Raw genomic sequence first — 17,518 nt, 5'->3', positions numbered from 1 at the left:
ACAACAGCCCAGAGGGTGTCCAGGTGCTCTTGCTGAGGTCTCAGCCCTGGAGTGGCCCATCCCTCAGCCCCAGTATGGATCCCAGCGTTTGACAGTGTCACTGGCAGCCCCCAAAGCTCCTGCCAGCACAGGGCCAGGTGCTCTGGAGCTGGGTGGCTGCTGCACTCTCACAAGCAGGACAGCAGGATGCCCCTCCAGAGCTCCTTCCCAAGGCATGCAGCTGAGCCAGGGGCTGCAGGGCCAGTGAAAGCCAGGCTCAAATGAGGCCATGGAGATGAAGTGAGATCTCCTGCATGGACCCTCTCAACAGCCTCCAGCCAGAAGCTTCAGCACGTCCCATGGTAAAAATCTCTGCCTAGGTTTAAGATTAGACTTCATGTATTTGGAGTCAAATTCTGACATGAAAAGCCTCTAATGAGTACCCTAGAGCTTCATCCACTTTCCCCTTATCAAATTTGGATCATTAACTGGAAAAAATTTTTTAAAAAGGTTGCAGTGAAAACACAAAACAAAGACAGCCGATGCTAACAAGTACCAAGGGAAAAGGAAGAAGCAACATTTCCTTTAAGTGCAGCCACTCCTTTCCCCAAACCACAGCACTTCTGCTGCTGTATCCAAACTGCCCTCAAAAGCAAGAGGTGAACAAGGCTGCAGGCAAATGACACACTCCTGCCTGGTTCTGAGGATGCATGTGATGTGCCCTTTGATATGGTGTTCTTCAAGGGGAAGGGCATTAACTTTTGGCTGAGCTTTGCAAAAAAAGGCTTGTTGTGGAGCTGCTTCAGAGACATGAGACAGAAAGAAGCTCATTTGATCATGAAGCAACGAACAGCAACACCTCTTGGTCAGAGAAAAGTAAATATCTGCACATAGCAGTTCTGTGTCTCAGCTGGGTATGGTGTCAGGGGAAAAAACCCCATTCACTCTACAGTTTATTTGAGATTTTAGGGGAGTGTGAAGATATCAATAAGCATTCTAAAATGCCACCACATGGGTCTGTGCATTATCACAATATCAGTTTCACCCCATGTCTGCTGAGGGCCATCAGCTGCAGTGCTCCAAAACTTCTCTGAGGCTGTGGGCTCCACTCACTCCCTATTAACATTTTAGGCACCAAGGGACAAGATGTAAGAAGTTTTGCCTCACAAGCAGTGGTTTGCTCTGGATGCTGGTACATCTGTACCAGCATCTCTCCACTGAGCTGGAATTAGGGCAAACCCCCAGCCACACAACAGATTTTAAGTCCTCAGGCAAGGGAAAATGAAGAACAAATTAAACGCTCACTGCAAGGAGTTCACCAAACAAAAGAACAATAATAGTGTTTTTCTGCAATTCTTTTCATTTCTCCCAGCATAACTACACATCTTCTGGATACAATCTGTTTCTTTGCCAGGGCTTCGGCATTCTCCCCCGAATTACCGATGCTGGAAAATCTCCACTTTTCACAGACTCTGATAGTCTCTGCTGAGCAGCAGGAGGCTGCACAATACTGGCTTATGCAATGACTGGTCCTGTGCCAGGAATAATGGCCCATCTACTAGGAACAAGCAACTCACATACAAACCCCAAATACTTTTCTCATTAAATGCCTGAATTAGGTGGCATAAACCCACCCCAAATCCACTATTCATACTGCACACTAATGTCAGCCTCCACAAGGAGTTAAATATCCCACACCCTGGTCTGTGAGGAACAGCTACCATGAGCAGGGAAGGGTAGCACTTCCTTATTCATCACCTCCAAAATACTCTTGGCTCTATCAAGAGCTCTTATTACAGGTCTAGGCAACAACAGGACACCTGCAATAGCCAAAACACAGCCTGACCTGGAAAATACTTGCAGACAGGCAGTGCTTTGGCTGCTTCAGGCACCAGCACCCTGCAGTCATCTGGTAGCTCTCCTGTCTGCAGGTGTGAGCAGGTGAACTCTCCTCTCACTTGCAGAGTGATCTGCACACACTGACCCATCAGCATTTCTTCAAGGCTCTTCCATGAGCACACTTTTTGAAGTGGTATATCTGTATTTCCTTCCAAAGAACCACTGAGGCAGGAGGGTCCCATAAAGTTTTATCTAATGTTAGAGGAGGAAGACCAGATTTCTGTCTGAAATCAGGTTGGTTGCAATAAAGTGCAAGACCAGATCTAAATTTTTGCTTTTGTCAGGGTGGAAACATCGAGGATCCCTGGGAGAACTCCTTCCCTGCTTTTGACCCTTGCCTGAGAAATAAACAGCTGAATCACTGGCACTTTCTTGTAGACCTCAGAATTCCACCCACTGCTACCTTACCAAACCATTGCTCCACTGGAACATCAGTCTTCCACCCTTGCTCACATTTTACTGGCAAAAGAAATAGGACATATCTATTTTACAGGAAAGCTCACTGTAAAGCTCAGGTAGCAAAGAGATACAGACTGGACAGTTATTCTGATTAGCAGCACCAGAAATTCACATTTCCCTCTCCATTCTGCCCTCCTAGAAGAGGGAATTTTCATTGAAAAATTAATTTAAAGAAAAGTACAACTTTAGGACCAAATATAAGTTAGACATACCTGGAGAGAAGAATGTATGGGATGAAAGCACCTGGTCAGTGAGGAAAGATCAGTTCTGTGCAAAATAAGTTTTTTTTCAAATGATGCTTTCTCTACCTCTTCTCTGATGTTATGCCCTGTTTTCATAGCAGAGCACAAGTGTGGTTTTGACCCTGGCAGACTGGCTGAATTTCTACCTGCCCCTCTCCACACACCATTTTGCACAGCTACAGATTCTCTGTCCCATGAGTACTTCAAAGGCACCTGCACTGGTGTTGTCAAAGGGCAGGTTTAGAGCAAGGCTTTAGGGCAGTGCTTGTCTCTCTCTGTCAAAAGCAGGAAACTGTGGAGAGCCCTGCACCCACTGAGGAGCATGAGATTAACCAGCCCACACACAGTGTGATGGCAAAGAATGAAAAGAAATGCTGCAATCTGGGATAAAAAAAAGTGACAAATAAAGTGCAGATGTTAAGAACAGCTGCATCTCTCCTTAGTATCTGCCATCCCAGGGACACAGATTGCTTAATTCACTGAACTGAGGAATCTACACGATCTAAGTGCATTTGCCCTATTAGCCAGCACCAGGGAAACACAGCATCAGTCAGCAGCTGGAATAACCCAGCCACGCAGGAAGCCAGCACTCTAGGAACACTGAAGAAGGAAGAAAATAAGGTATTTTCATGTCGTTTATAATAGCCTTTGGGTTTATGGCCTTTACAACAGAAGTCACATTTCTTGCATTTTTATTTTCCAGAGGGTTCTGGTTTCTTGAGTTTCATTCTTTTCCCAACAGAGCCATCTAGTGGGTGAGACCTGGTCTGTGAGAGGGAAATTTTGATTTATCACACTCTGAGTATACACACATCACAGGAAAGCTGTGGAAAGCAGTCTGTGAACATCCCAGTTACTCCAGTCAGAAATTGCTAAGTGATGTTTGTCTTGGCTGGGATTTTCCTACCAGCGTGAAACTTGATCATTTTTAACGCTGAATTTGCGGTATCTTTCTGAACAGTTCATCCTAGACTCAGCCTCAACCTGAAGGCATAGTGCAAAGCTTCGTGTTTATGCAAAATCCAGTATCTTCTTCAAAGCTGACAGGCATTAGAGATGCTACTTCAAACTTCTTAAAGCGGATACAGAGTTTGCTCCATCAAACCTCCTGAGGAGGGTGACTGTTTCTCTCTGTTGTTGTTCCCCGCCCTCAGTGCTGCTGAAATTTTTTGCTCCTAAGAAAACAGCAGCTTAGCATTGCTCAAGGAGGAGAACAGGGACACTTTAAAAAGATGAGCCAGTCACCACCAGTGGAAGTGGTCCCTGTTTGTGAGGACTGCCATCCTTTGGATACATCCCTCAGGAGAGGAGTAAGATGACACTACAGTGCTTTTATAGCTAAGCTCAAGTATCCCTTTAACACATTCTAAGGAGGTTCCCATTGCAAATATTTAGGACCACTACTACCCAGAAGAACATGCAGGGTTTTCCCTGGTGATGCAGGACCAAATACAGCTTTATTTACACACAAGTCAACAGGTTAATACATTAGTTCAACTTTCCTGTCTGCACACAAGGGAGAGTCTTCACAGCATCTGAGCAGAAAAGCAAGAGCAGCTCTTTTCAGTGTGTACAGACTGGTAATTGACTGTATGCAAGGAAGTGATTAGGTACAGAAAGGTTACAATGAAACATTTCAACCATTTCAGTCAGTAAAAACACCCACGCTACACTTTAAGCAAAACAAACTGAAGATACAACTACATTTAGCTTCCTGCAGATCAGCTGGTCTATACACAACTGTGCATAGACATGATCAAAACCTGAAGTTGATCATGAGTTTTGTTCAAAACATCAGCATTTGTATTGAGTTGTGTTTAATGGATAACTATTTATGACTTTCCTCATACACCTGCACTGCCTGTCAAATCTAGAAGGCATTTCAAATTTATCCTGGAAAATGCCTATTCTGTCATCTTTTCCCAGACACAGGGAAAAACTGCTAAGAAAGTCAGAGCATTTTTTTTTTTGCTGCAAATATAGATTCAGGCTATCAAAGTTGTGTGTTCCTAATGAAATATTCTCCCCATATCCAAAGAAAAAAATAAGAAATGCAAGAATACAAGTTCAATATACAGATCTGAAGATGGACCTCTGTCTACTGTAGGTCCATGTAAAGCAAAAGAACACAGTGCTCTGCTTCACAGGAAGCTGCCTGTTTTGCTGCATGTTCCATAAATGCAGCTGCTAATAAGACTTTATAATGTATGACTTAAAAGTCTTCATTAAGAATGCCTTCTAATTCTTTAGAGAATAAATGACAGCAGGACTAAACAAGAAAAAGGAAACAAAATGGTCTTTAAAAACCAATGCATCACACAAAGTGGTCAAAACTAGATATAAAAAAGTCCACTATTTTCCAAAGCTGGTTTAATTTTGAAATCCACCTAGAGGATATTTGCCCAAGAATTGTCCTGTCAGGTAAGAGCAGACGAGTTTTTATCAGAAACATTTATTAAACAAAACTGATACCAATGCACAAGTCGTCAAGTTAACACCCCTAATAAAAAAAGCAATTTGGCCAAGACCAAAATTATCTTCTCTTCTGGAAGATGTTGCCACGGCCCATACCACGGCCTCTTCCTCTTGCAGCCACTGAAGAAAGAAAACATCAGGGATGAGGTGAATTTGACATACCTGCAGATTTATCTCAGCAACTGACGAGCAAAACAGCAACAACACTCAAGGTCTCTTGCTCAGAAAGTGATGTGAGAGCAAGAAGCTTTCTGTGAGAAGTACCAGAACCTAATGGTGCCAGAGTGTGGCTCCTCAGAGATGCAGTAAATATTCATGCATCTCTTGTTCCTTCCAATACACAAATCTGTGTCACCCAAGAGATTTGAAAGCTCCCACTCTTGCAAGGCTTTGCAACACTACTCAGTTAGTTCCTCACATAAACGTTACTGCACACTGAAGTTAACCAGGGACTTTGTGGCACATGATTGTTATTCAATTACCTAATAACCAGACTGCTCCCCTGAGAAAGGCACAAATGAGAGGGAACTACAGAAAAACTAATAATTACAGCTTCCCAGCAGCTTAAGTACCATCTTTATAACTAAAGCTGTTTTCCTACAAAAGCTTTCCCTAAGTATTCCAAACAGCTGGTGGCCACAACTGCAGGAAAACAGAACTCTTCAGTTTAACAGAAAGGCTCCGTTCAACAAGACTACTCACTACCTAAATTACTGTAGCATCAATATTACACATTCAGGTAATTGGGACAATTTGAGACTTGGCTCTCACTGTAAGATAAAACATACAGGAAAACACTGTATGAACCAGTAATCTTTTCACTTCTTACTGCTCAATCTCTGTGACAGAGATAAGTTTTCCAGCTCTACAGAAAAACAGGGGGAGGGACCATGAACAAATTGTACCTACCTTGAGCTTTGAGAATAGCTGCTTTCCCTCGCCCAGCTCCAGAACCCTGGTTTTTATTCTTCATGCTCTTTAGCATAGGAGCATTCTTCAACATATCTGGTAAGATGAGAAACCGTATCTTGCTGCCCCTGATGTACACCTGCTCGAGCTGTGCCACCCGTCCATCCCTGTACGTCACCGTTATGTTGGACATCTGCAAGGTGAAGATCAGTCAGTGCTCAGACAGGCCTCAGCACCATTTAAACACACCCCATGCCTGCTGCCCAGGACTTCTGCTTTCTCCCCAGTTTACAAATTAGCTTTATCAGCATCAATATTTTTGTTTCCTTATATGCAAATGGTTTTAATAAAGCTGTTCTAGTACTAACTATTAGGAAAGCATTCTGATTTCAATGATCACTTGCCTGAAGTCAAAATCAGGCCCTCTTGGAATGACTGAAGTGATGTGCATTAAATTAGCTTCAGTTTCTTGACTCAACGTTTTTTTATTCTTACACTCAGTGGCTTTACATAAAGAACTCTGGAAAAACACTGTTCACAGGACAGAATCTTAAAATCTCTGATCTCACTGATAAGGATGCCCAAACCCACTCTGAAATTGGAAATCGGCTCTGCCACTTTGGAGCGATCTGTAATGCTGAATCCACTTCCCCACGGTAAAAAGCAGCAGCACAGTTTTCTTTATCCCAGAACTAAAAGCAACAGTCTTTTCATTAAATTTTCAGCCTTCCCAGGCCCAGATCAGCCAGCTTCCCTCCAGCCTTGTGAGGCAGCAGATACCTGGCAGTTCATGTTGTCCTCGGCCTCGATGAGCTTGCCGCGGTACACCTCGCCGGTGTTGGTCTCGCAGGTCACGATGTGGCCCTCGGCCTCGTGCAGCACCTTGATGGGCACCCCGATGGACATGGCTGCTGTGATAAACGCCAATCACTCGCTTTTTGAAATTTATGAAAATTTAATAAAGAATAAAAATTGGTTACAAAAATTTTAATACAATAATAAAAGTTTAAAAAGTTTTCAGAGACAGGACAAATAATGAGACAATAAAAGCAAAGAAGGTAGCCCGGGCCACCCAAGACCCCCCCCTTCCAGACAAAGGCTAGAGGGAGAAGGGCTCAGAACAAAGAGAAGTCTTCTTTTTTAAGCCTTCGGTTGATGACTATTCATATCTTATGTAAAACGAGTAATTTTTAGCTGTTTCTTGTCACAAAAGCTTTCTGTTAATTAAAAGAACGCATGAGAGCATACGTCCTTGAGAAAGTTAGGTTCTGCGGATAAGAGGCCATAAATTCTTCTTCACTAGAAGGTTTAGGGGCCTCTGTGAATGTTATCTCTGTGCTGAGGAATTTTTCTTCTTGAGCAAAAAAAATATAACTCACATACACAGCTTCTATTGTACTATGACTTACTGTTAATTACAAAACTACATTCACTACATTATTCTAATGTTAACATAGTATAACTTTTCTATCTATCAGATTACATATAGTAAATATCTGCGTAGAGCCACACATACAATATGCCTTTTTCACAGCTGCGCTGCTGCGGCTCTGCACCTGAGGCACGGGGAAACGACAGCTTTTACTACAAAGGGAGACAGGGAATAAAACCCATCATCCTTCCCATTAGCGTAAAGCACCGATGTTCTCACACTGAAACACAACGTGGGCTTTGACTATGCATCAATAACACTCCTCTAGAGGCGTGCCCATGGAGAGACTTCAAATATCGATAGCCACTCTTTTCCTGGTCTCTTCTAGGAAAATCACTTTTAAGGACCACATAACAGACCACTCGCACCTCCAATGGAGGAGCCCCACAGCGGCACGGCCCCTGCGAGCCCCGCGGGCCGCAGCGCCCAGCCCCGGGCCCTTCGTGAGGGAGCCGGGCCCCGCAGCGCCCAGCCCCGGGCCCTTCGTGAGGGAGCCGGGCCCCGCAGCCCTCCCGCGCCTCGCCGCTCTGAGCCGGCCCCGCCCGGCCCCACGGGACGCGAGCAGGCCCCGCGGGGGGACACGACCCGGGCCCGGCACTCACGGCCGGCACTCACCTCCCGCTCTCCCCGCTAATGGCCTCCGCCGCCTCCCGCCCTGCTCCGCGCACCGGAACCGGAACGCGGCGCTGGGGGCGGTGCGGCCTCGTCCCGTCCGCTCCCGCCCGGGGCCAGCCCCGCAGCCCCGCGGTGCCCCGAGCCCGGGGCACGGTGCGCGCCCCCCGCCCGCCGTGTCATGCCCCTGCCCGCCCGCGCGGCCCGCCGCCCTCCCCGCCGCCACGGCGCGGGGCAAGCGCCCCGGGGCCCGGCCCCCCTCAGCCCCCGCCTCCGGGAGGAGCCAGCGCCGGGCCCCGGGGCCGCGCCGCCGGCTCGGCGGGGCCGGCAGTGAGCGGGCGGCGGGTGCCGCCACCGCCATGAAGAGCCCCCGGGAGGCCGGCGAGCCGCCGCCAGGTCAGTGCGGCCCGCCCGGCCCTGCTGGGGCCGGCGGGGCCTCTGCGGGCAGGGGGCGGCGGGGAAGCGGAGTTCGCCCCGCGGAACGGGCCGGGGGAGCCCGGCGGGGAGCGGGGAGCGGGGAGCGGGCGGCTCCTGCTGCGGGCCCCGCCGGAGGTCCCGGCGCCTCTCGGTCCTCCCGAGCCGCGGGGAGCTGGCGAAGCGCGGAGGGGTTGGCAGGGTGATTTACAGGGACGGCATAGGCGGGCTGGTATCGCGTCTCGGGACAGCCGACAGTCGCTGAAGAGCTCTAGGTGTGTTGGGAAACAGGGGCTGGAAGCTGCCCGGCCAAGAAAACTTGTTGTTGCTTTCTGAAGCTTTCACGTAGAAAACATGTACCGCTTAGTAGAGGCCCAGGTTGTTTACAAAAAGGAGACAGATTCGTGACATGCCAAGAAAAAATGATGATAAAATACTTGAGAAGTCTTGGTTTGAGGACAAGTGGAAATTGGTTTTCTTTTCTTTTTTTTTTCTTGTTATGATACTTGAGAGTACCTTAAGCAAGATGAATTTAAAAGATTGAATATATCAACCAGTGTGCCACTCTTTAAAGTCATGATTAAACAGAGGCATAACTAGGAAAAATGTAACATTATGTAAAAAGTTCGATAAATAATATTACACCAAAACTAGATGAGTCCATGTGATGTCAAATTCATTTTTATTCCCATTATAAAATGTAGAGACTCTTGTTAACAAAACTTCTCAAAGTCCAAAGTCTCTCAAAGGTTACTGCGAAAAGGCCTTTGTGATTAACTCTGGTCAATGCTGAAGTAGCAATGACAGGCACAACTCTTCAAGTCCTGCTAGTGGTGAGGGTGTTCCTGAAACTGAAACCACCACATTGCCAACTCCGTAAAAATAAAAAACTGAGGCAGAGGATGGAGCTGGTATTTGGGGACTTTTTGGCAGAGATGATTAATTTTCCCTCTCTATTGAAGTTTTGATGGAATTAATACAAAAGGAAAACTGGTGCCACTTCTGAGTTTTAACTTGTGAATTTTGTTTAGATTCTGTAAATTACCATTCCTGAGGAAAAAATCTATAGAAAAGGCTTAAATCTGTGGGGCTCCTAAGAGATTCCTGCCCAGAGATCTTGGTGTTTTCTCCCAGTTTGGTTTAAGTCCTCTTGTGGCACAGAAGTACAATCGGACACAAGAGAAAGGATGAATACCTGTGCCTTACCTGCTCTTATCCAGGAGGAATCACAGCTTCAATTGAGGGGTGGTGGGTAAATCACCCCACCAAAAAAAGAAAGAAAGAAAAAAAGAAACTTCGAAGGGAAAAGCGGGTGGAAAGCCAGTGATCAGTGATTGTATGGAACAATAAAGGAGTATGAGATTAAACCAAATGCTTACCTGTACAGAAATACTAAAGGCACATTCCCCTAAGAAAGAAAAAAATCCACCTGCCAACCAGACAAACCCACATTCCTGAGTTCCCGTGGCTGTAGTGCTGAGGACAGGCTGACTTTTAGTGGCATGGAAAACATTCCTGTAGGATTGACATTGTGTTCTGCTCACACAGTTGACTGCATCCAGCTGAAAGTGCCCGTGATTCAGCAGCTGTACCACTGGGACTGCGGGCTGGCCTGCTCCAGGATGGTGCTGCAGTAAGTGGCTCTCTCAGAGTGGGAATCCCATTCCATGGGGAGGGGTAGCAGGAAGCAAATCCCAGGGAGAAGAGGTGTGTTGAAGCAGCCATGAGTTCAGTCTTAGAGCAGCAGTTTCTTTGAGGTACCCTTGGACAGTGACTGCTGCTTGGGCCTCGCCCAGCTCTCCAGCAGGAGCAAGGGAAAATATAAACTGAAGTGAACTTCGGACCCTTTTGAATAATTGACTAATTAGACAGATGCAGAATACCTAATCAGCTCTGTGAACTTTGCAGGCTGGTATGCATAAGCTCATAGAAAATGTTGCCTCTTTCCTGTTGTGACAATTCAGAGCTGATAGTTAGCTGTGACTCACCTGATTCCTTTCTGTTTCCAAGTGATGGGTAGGTGTATCCCAGTTTATGAGTGTGTGCTGTACCCCTTCTACCTCTGTCCTGCTGAGCCCCAACCTGTGGGATGAGTGTTTGTGTTCCAGGACTAGTTTCAGCTTCAAAATTGTGTTGCCCTTTGGGTTGGTTTTTTTTTTTTTGTTTATTTTTGGTTTTACCTTTTTTTGAACTAGTAGCTGTCCTGCTGAACTCCTCTTTCCTTCCACAGAGGAACATGAGCTTAGGTGCAGGAGAAATACCTATTTAGATGTCCACTTAGTAGCTATGAAGCAGAAGATTTTCATTTCTCTCCATCCCTTCTGCCAAGACGTTAGTCCGTGTGCTGGTAATTTCCCATCTTGACTACTGTAACCTCTATTCCCTTTACCTCTTTGCCACTCCAGTCTGCCCAAAACTCAGCTTCCAAGATTAATCTTCTCACCCTGCTGATCTGACCTGTTTGCCCTGCATCCTCAATTCCAGTCCCTTTTTATTTTTCATCCTTTACTTCCATTCCTTTTCTTACTTTCAGAACTCCCTGTAACTACCTTGCCCTGCCCCCTTGCAACCTGTCCCAAGCTTCCTCTTGACGTATCTCCCCTTTTCTTCCTTTTGTGTCATCAGTGCCCAAGACAAGCTTCCTTTGAATATTTACTGAATTCCTCTATGGCTCCTCCTTTTGAAATCCATCTATTGAAGGAAGTTTTAGTCTTTAACTCTTCTTTCTGTGTTGGCTCTAATACACTTGTACATTACACTGTAAACCCTTCAGGACAGAGTTCTATACCAGCTTGCCTCTGGTACAGCACCTGTACACTTCCAGCACTCTAAAATAGCTAAGGAACCACACATTTCCAATTATAAAAAGTCAGCAATAAATCCAGTTAAATATTCCCTACTCCCTTCCCTTAAATTTCTGTCTCCTTTGTGGGTTGGGTTTTTTGGTTTTTTTCTGTTATTTTGTAGCCAAGCCCATTGTTTCAGTGTTTATGTGCTGTGATGCAGAGGCTTGGGCTACAGCACACATTTTGCTTCTCCTAAGATCTGTGCTTCCCTTCCCCTGCCTTTCTTGATACCACAGGTACCTGAATCATTTGGACAATGATGAGTTTCAGAAAGCCATCCAGGAACTCCAGTTAACAAAGAGTATCTGGACTATTGACCTGGCCTACCTAATGCGGCACTTCGGAGTTAGGCATAAATTTTGCACCCAGACACTCGGAGTGGACAAGGGCTACAAAAATCAGGTCAGTATTCTCAGCTGCAGGGGGAGAGCAGGCAGCTTGAAAAGCCTCAAGTATCATGCTGTAAAAGCTCTGCTGTTACTGACAGTCAGCCACGGTTCATTTGACCTACTGCCAAAACTGGCACAAATCTGTTCCAAAGGCAGTATGATCCCATGTATTGATTCCATCTTTTCGATTTTTAAAAAGTTTGCATGTAGTGTTCATGAAAGGTTCCAACCTATTTGACAGCCTTGGAGACTGAAGCCCTGTATTTATCTACAGAACAGGTACAGCCTGGGCAGCAGCAGTGTTTAGCTTCCACACTTTCCCCACCACCGTGCCTCAGCCTTGACGTGGAAGAGCCACCTCTAGAGGTGAGAGGGGAACTCAGCCTCCATCCACTGAGAGCTTGGCCTCTCCAGGGCTGCCCTCAAGGGGCCAAGCAGGGCCTGGAGCAGCCCTGACTTTATTGCAAGCTCCTGCCCGGTTTCCCCTGGGAAAGCAGACAGGCTCTCTCTCGTAGGCAGCTGAACAGCCACTGGATAGAAACTACAACAGTAACTGTCCAGGAGCCCTTTAATTTGTAATTCAGAGCAGAAATCCTTGTCCTGTTTCCAGTGAACTAAGGGAGAGATCTTTTATCCCATAGCCAGATCTCCAATTTCTGCAGGCCCTTGCTAGCAGACTAAGTGGTGGATTACCCAAGGTAAACACCATTCCAGTTCAGAACTTGTGTTATTTCCCCAGTCATTTTACAGGAAGCACTTTGACACAGAAGAGAATCGAGTGAATCAGCTCTTTGCACAAGCCAAAGACTGCAAGGTCCTGGTGGAGAAATGGTAAGCTTACTGTTTTCTTTCTCTTTGGAGATTCTGTGGGCCCCTGCTTTTCTTGGAGGCACCAAGCTAAACCACTGAAACACAATGAAATCAAGCCCTAAGCTTTTTCTTGCCAATTAGTGTCTTTCTGCTATTATCTGTCTAAAAACCCCATGCACATCAAGAGCTAATAATGAAGTTTGAAGAAAAATTAGTCATGATGCACAATAAATGATGTGAAAATGCTGATAGGAGCTGACTGTGTTTTGAATTTGATTATCCATTACACTAAGGCAGTAGGGAGTGCCTACAGCACTTTAATTGGCCATTGTTGGAATTAAAGGGAATGCTGTCAGGGTACAGAACTCATTGTTCCCAAAGGTATGCAAACATGGATCTCTGTTCCCAGACAAACATGCAAAGTATAAATTAGCATAGGAGCTTTTGCTAAGGGAACCAGGAAATAGGGAACTCCATGAAAGAAGAGCAAACCCAGAAGAGATGGAAAAACTGCAGAATTTTCATAATAAGCACTGAAATCCTATTGGGGAATGGCTAAGCATCCAACTTGAGCTGCATCCCTTTTTATAGGGAAGCTGTATTTGAATCCCTGTTGTCAAAGTGGGGTAAATGATACAGGGTAAGCAAAGAAGAGAGGAAATGGGGCAGCCACAATGGCATTTGAATGCTGGAGTATAACTTACATTTAGCAGAATCAAGTGTCCTCTCTAACATGTGGAGTCACCATCACTTTAACTACAGCTGTGACAGGACAGAAGGGACACTCGGTCCCTCTTGCTCTTGCAGTCTTAAGACTGCCCTTGATCAAGGCTGGGGCAGAGGACACATCTACCTGTGCAGCACTGAGGCTGGGGCATCACAGTGGGGAAGTGACACTGGGAGGATTAAGTAAACAGCACATGAGTTCAGTCTGCACACAGCACAGACACCTGGGACAGATCCAAGTCATGAGATTCTCACACACATGGAACACACCATCTGTCTCAGTGAAGGACAGCTCTTAACAGATGAGGTTACAGGTGATGTTTGGGGGATACTTACTCTCTGTAGAAATAAAGTCTCAGGAGTATCAGGCGATTCAGTCCTGTGTGACACAGGCAAGTTTGGGGACATCCTAATTTGCTTAGTGGTTACACAGTATTTAACCAGTCAATTGATAAAGATTTGGTGTCTCAGATAAGCTTTTCTAACAGCAAGAGAGAATACTTCACTTTGAATTTTCCTACAACAGAAGTCCCTCTAAGTTACTGAGTGAGTTGCCTTTAATTCTCTTCTCTGGGGCATCTGATGTCATCTCAGAATGTGTTACTGCAGAATCCAGAGCTGTGGCTCTGCACTTCAGCAGCAGCAATGAAATGAAAAGGCCTTGAATGCTACAGGTTCTGGCAGGCTTTGTCCATAGCAAAGCCTGCAAGGTTTAACAGCAAAGAGCTCTACCTGTGATATTGAAGTGTATCTATAGAAATGCCAGCTGCACTGTCCACCATCAGGCACCTCCTTTACACCAGCCTCTTTCAGTAAGCGTGTCTGTTTTCTTCCTTGCAGCACAGTAACTGTTCAAGACATCCAAAACCACCTGTCCCAGGGTCACATTGCCATTGTCCTTGTCAATGCAGTCCTGCTCCTGTGTGATCTTTGCTCAAGTCCTGTCAAATACTGCTGCTTCCTTCCCATCGGACAGAAGTGCTTCTGCAGGAGCCCTGACTACCAGGGCCACTTCATTGTGTTATGTGGCTACAACAAAGCCTCAGGGAGTATCTACTACAACAACCCTGCCTATGCTGACCGTGAGTAGCCTGTCCCTTGTGATGGATTCTCAGTCAGTGCATTGCTAATGAGTCTGACACAGAGCCACAGCTGGACCTCCCCTCAGTGCACAGGCATTCCAAGCACCATTACCCAATCTGTCAGAAGGGGTTTTGCCATTAATTACATCAGTGCTGCATTTTGTGGTGTGGTTTAGTTGAAGCATTCAGATAGGCATTCTAGCACATGGCTTGTTTGGCTTTCAGGGGTTAGGGAGAGGTGCTGAACTGTCTATGGCAGAATATAACAGAAGGGCCAGTTTGGTACCTATTTGCAGCATTACTTCAGTGAGCTCTTTAAGGTGAAAAAAATCTGCCTGAGTAAAGCTGTAACCTAAGCTGCTGGGTGTAGTTTCTGTACTAGTTTGGTTTGTGGATGCTGTTACAGTCAGTGTAAGAACCTTTCACTGGCACATCCTTCTGAACGTTTTGTAACATTCTGTTCTCCCTGGCAGGAACATGCTGCACCAGCATCAGTAACTTTGAGGAAGCCAGGACAAGTTATGGCACTGATGAAGATATTCTGTTCATCTACACAGACAGCTGACAGGCAGAGGACACTGCTGCTCCTCCCTGCACAGCCTGCACGGCAGCTGGCTGCTCGTCTCAGGACTCCCCTGCACACACCTCTCTCCTGAACTGCAGTGGGATCTTCCACAAGGGTGGCTTTATGGACATTGACAGGATTGTATGGCAATGCTGTCTTTACCTTTGGTTTTTTTTCCTGAGGATGTATCTGATTTTGCAATGTCCGTTCTCTGGTTTTTTGTTTGATTTTGGGGTTTTTTTCCCTTATTTTCAACATTGCACATTTGACAGCAGTTCTAAAATACAGGCCCAGAGCCTGTTCACTTTCAGCTTATTTTCAAATTAAACACGTAAGAAAAAAAGCACCAAATTTATGAACTTTAACACGTGCTAATATTTGCATAGGTTTAGGTAAACAAAGAAAAAAAATAGAAAATACCTGTTTCTCTCTCTGTCAAAGCATCCAGGGCTGCTCTTCATCCAAAATCTATGGATTTGAAGTTCAGCAGAGTATTATAAAAGGAAAAAAAAGTTAACTTAAGCTACTTTAAATAACAAAAAAATGCCTTGCTGGCTCCTCAGTATTGTCTGCAACGTAAGGAAACTTCCCATGTACCAAATTCACCGAGATTTAGCATTTATGCAACTGCAATACTGGAATTGCTCCCTTGCACGACAAATTCAATTTCTTTTGGCTAAATCCTCTTGGATGACTGCTCAGAGCTCCAGATTGCTCCAAAACTTCAAGTGGAAAGATTTTATTTGCACTTGGAAATCTTATTGCTCTTTGCAAAAAGCTCTGAATGTTATGCCACCCACATGTGCCACATTCTGCAGAATCCATTCTAAATATGAATGCTCTAACTATTTAAACTTATTAAGCAAATGCAGTAAATTAACATCCACACTAATGGCATATGTTTTGTGTGTAAAGTGTAAATATCTGACAGCACCTACTGCATTGTAAAATGCTGAATCATAATTTGAGCCAAATTTTGCTGTTGGTATTAGTTCAGTGACCTTCTAAGAAGAGCTAAAATCAATTAAGAAAATAGGAAATACAAACAGACCTGCTACAAGTAAGAAGGCAGAACTTCTATTTTCCTAGCTCTTATACTACAGCTGTGTTTGGATTAAGTTGTTGCTGTATTGAGACATTAGGTGAAATTGGGAGCAGCCCTGTCATAGCCCTTTCCTCTGTTATCTGGGGAGCAGTCTGAAATGTAAGAAAAAGCCACTTATTGCAGCCTCCTCCATCCTAGTTTCCTGTAAGTCTCAATCTTCAGTCCCGCCTATATCAAAGTGAGTAGGAAAATCAGCACTGATGTAAAACTAGGAAAATGTGCACTTGAGACAGAGATCCCACATCTCTGGCACGCTTTTAGGAAAAGAACTGTTCAAGTTCTGGAACTGTGTGGAATCACAGTAAAAGGATATTGTTATTTACTGGTGGATATAATAAATAGGAATCTACTTTCAGCATAGAAAGTTTTTTTACCAAGATAAATATTTTCTTTTTTCAGTTGTTAACTAACTGAAAAGTATACAGTGTTGACTAAGTATTTAGCAGAATCAAGAGTGCTCCTTTGTACAAAGGCAAAAAATAGTAATGGACATCTAAAATGCAGTAACCCTGAAAAAAATTCCAAACAGAAGTGCGTGACAGGAAATTTTGTATGTCAAATTTCACTTATCGTTGGTGAAGTTTAAATACTTTCTGGCACTGATGAGTAACAGGTAGGATGTGATTTGTGTAGATCTGGTGCATCAGCACCACCAGCAGCACCCCTCCAGAAGAAAGGTACAAATCCTGTAGTGGATAATGCCTGTCAAATCCTCCAGAGTAACCCGAAGACCCCTGATGTGGGAATTTTTATGTCCAGGGCCAAAATCGTGATGTTTGATTTAGAGAGAGTGTATTAGCTCTGTTAATAATTAACAGGTATGGAAGCTGCAGGCTGTTAGAGTAGCTCCTTAACCCATGCATTTTCAGGTAGGTAAGTTCATTCAACACCATTAAACTGCCACAGGATTTCTCTTAGAGCAGGCTTGAGTAGTTGAATAAAAACAATTCTTACAAAGGGTCGTAATTGACATTACTGTTTCCGTTACCAAAAGTGAACCCTGGGCATAGAGAAAACATGAATTTAAGGGCAAGCTTAGTGTTCTGAAGTGCACACAGAGGTGTAGCAATATTGCCTGGTAAGCATTTGGCACCCAGGGTTTAAATGCTTCAACAAAAGTGAAAGATAAAGCTGTCTAAGCTAGTGCAGACAAAAGGAGAGGTCCACTACTGCAACAGGATCTTATACAGCTGCCAACTGGAAGATGGCTATGAGAGATGAAAACACAAGGAAGAAGCAAAAGCCAAGAGAAAAGACTGAGTCTATGACAAATTCAGCTGAAAAAGCAGCTCACTTGCACAAGCATCCAGAATATCTGCATTTTCTGAAACTTGCTTTCCTATTACAAGACTGTATATCAAAACACTCACTCTGAAAATGTTCTGTTGCTTTGTTTCTGTCAGGATGTCAATAGTAAAGGAAGGGGATTTTATGTGCAGGGATTTTATACATAAATATATTTTTATTTGTAATTAAGTCATTCTCAATAAAGGTTAAACTCACAAATAACCCCATAACTTAATGTAGCAAGTGCATTTATTAACAAGTTTATTACAGAAAATGGTTTTGATAAT

General features: G+C 44.7%; 2 protein-coding genes across 7 annotated transcripts; one reads left to right on the top strand and one right to left on the bottom strand.

Annotated features, from left to right (window-relative positions):
- Nucleotides 1–5,012: 5,012 nt before the first annotated feature.
- On the bottom strand, nt 5,013–8,150 carry SNRPD3 (small nuclear ribonucleoprotein D3 polypeptide). 4 transcript variants are annotated; one of them, XM_063416404.1, is made up of 5 exons: nt 8,011–8,133; nt 7,502–7,519; nt 6,744–6,875; nt 5,964–6,156; nt 5,013–5,174 (listed from the first exon to the last, which is right to left on the bottom strand). In XM_063416404.1, exons 3-5 carry the CDS (start codon nt 6,867–6,869, stop codon nt 5,113–5,115), a joined length of 381 nt encoding a protein of 126 aa, XP_063272474.1. In that variant the 5' UTR covers nt 6,870–6,875; nt 7,502–7,519; nt 8,011–8,133; the 3' UTR covers nt 5,013–5,112. The 4 variants fall into 4 exon arrangements, with proteins under 4 accessions (XP_063272474.1, XP_063272473.1, XP_063272470.1 ...); XM_063416403.1 differs by having other exon boundaries at nt 7,502–7,547; nt 8,011–8,100; XM_063416400.1 differs by lacking the exon at nt 7,502–7,519 and having other exon boundaries at nt 6,744–6,897; nt 8,011–8,150.
- Nucleotides 8,151–8,225: 75 nt separating this feature from the next.
- On the top strand, nt 8,226–17,461 carry GUCD1 (guanylyl cyclase domain containing 1). Of its 3 annotated transcripts, XM_063416399.1 has the most exons (8): nt 8,377–8,403; nt 9,970–10,054; nt 10,652–10,768; nt 11,504–11,669; nt 11,936–12,022; nt 12,396–12,487; nt 14,033–14,274; nt 14,748–17,461. In XM_063416399.1, exons 4-8 carry the CDS (start codon nt 11,598–11,600, stop codon nt 14,837–14,839), a joined length of 585 nt encoding a protein of 194 aa, XP_063272469.1. In that variant the 5' UTR covers nt 8,377–8,403; nt 9,970–10,054; nt 10,652–10,768; nt 11,504–11,597; the 3' UTR covers nt 14,840–17,461. The 3 variants fall into 3 exon arrangements, with proteins under 3 accessions (XP_063272467.1, XP_063272468.1, XP_063272469.1); XM_063416397.1 differs by lacking the exon at nt 10,652–10,768 and having other exon boundaries at nt 8,226–8,403; XM_063416398.1 differs by lacking the exons at nt 10,652–10,768; nt 11,936–12,022 and having other exon boundaries at nt 8,228–8,403.
- The last annotated feature ends 57 nt before the right edge of the window (nt 17,462–17,518 follow it).

The sequence above is a fragment of the Prinia subflava genome, chromosome 19 (genome assembly GCF_021018805.1).
Source record: "Prinia subflava isolate CZ2003 ecotype Zambia chromosome 19, Cam_Psub_1.2, whole genome shotgun sequence".
Classification (NCBI taxonomy): Eukaryota; Metazoa; Chordata; class Aves; order Passeriformes; family Cisticolidae; genus Prinia; species Prinia subflava.
Note: the sequence above shows the minus strand (reverse complement) of the source record. Positions and strands in the feature narration are given on the sequence as shown.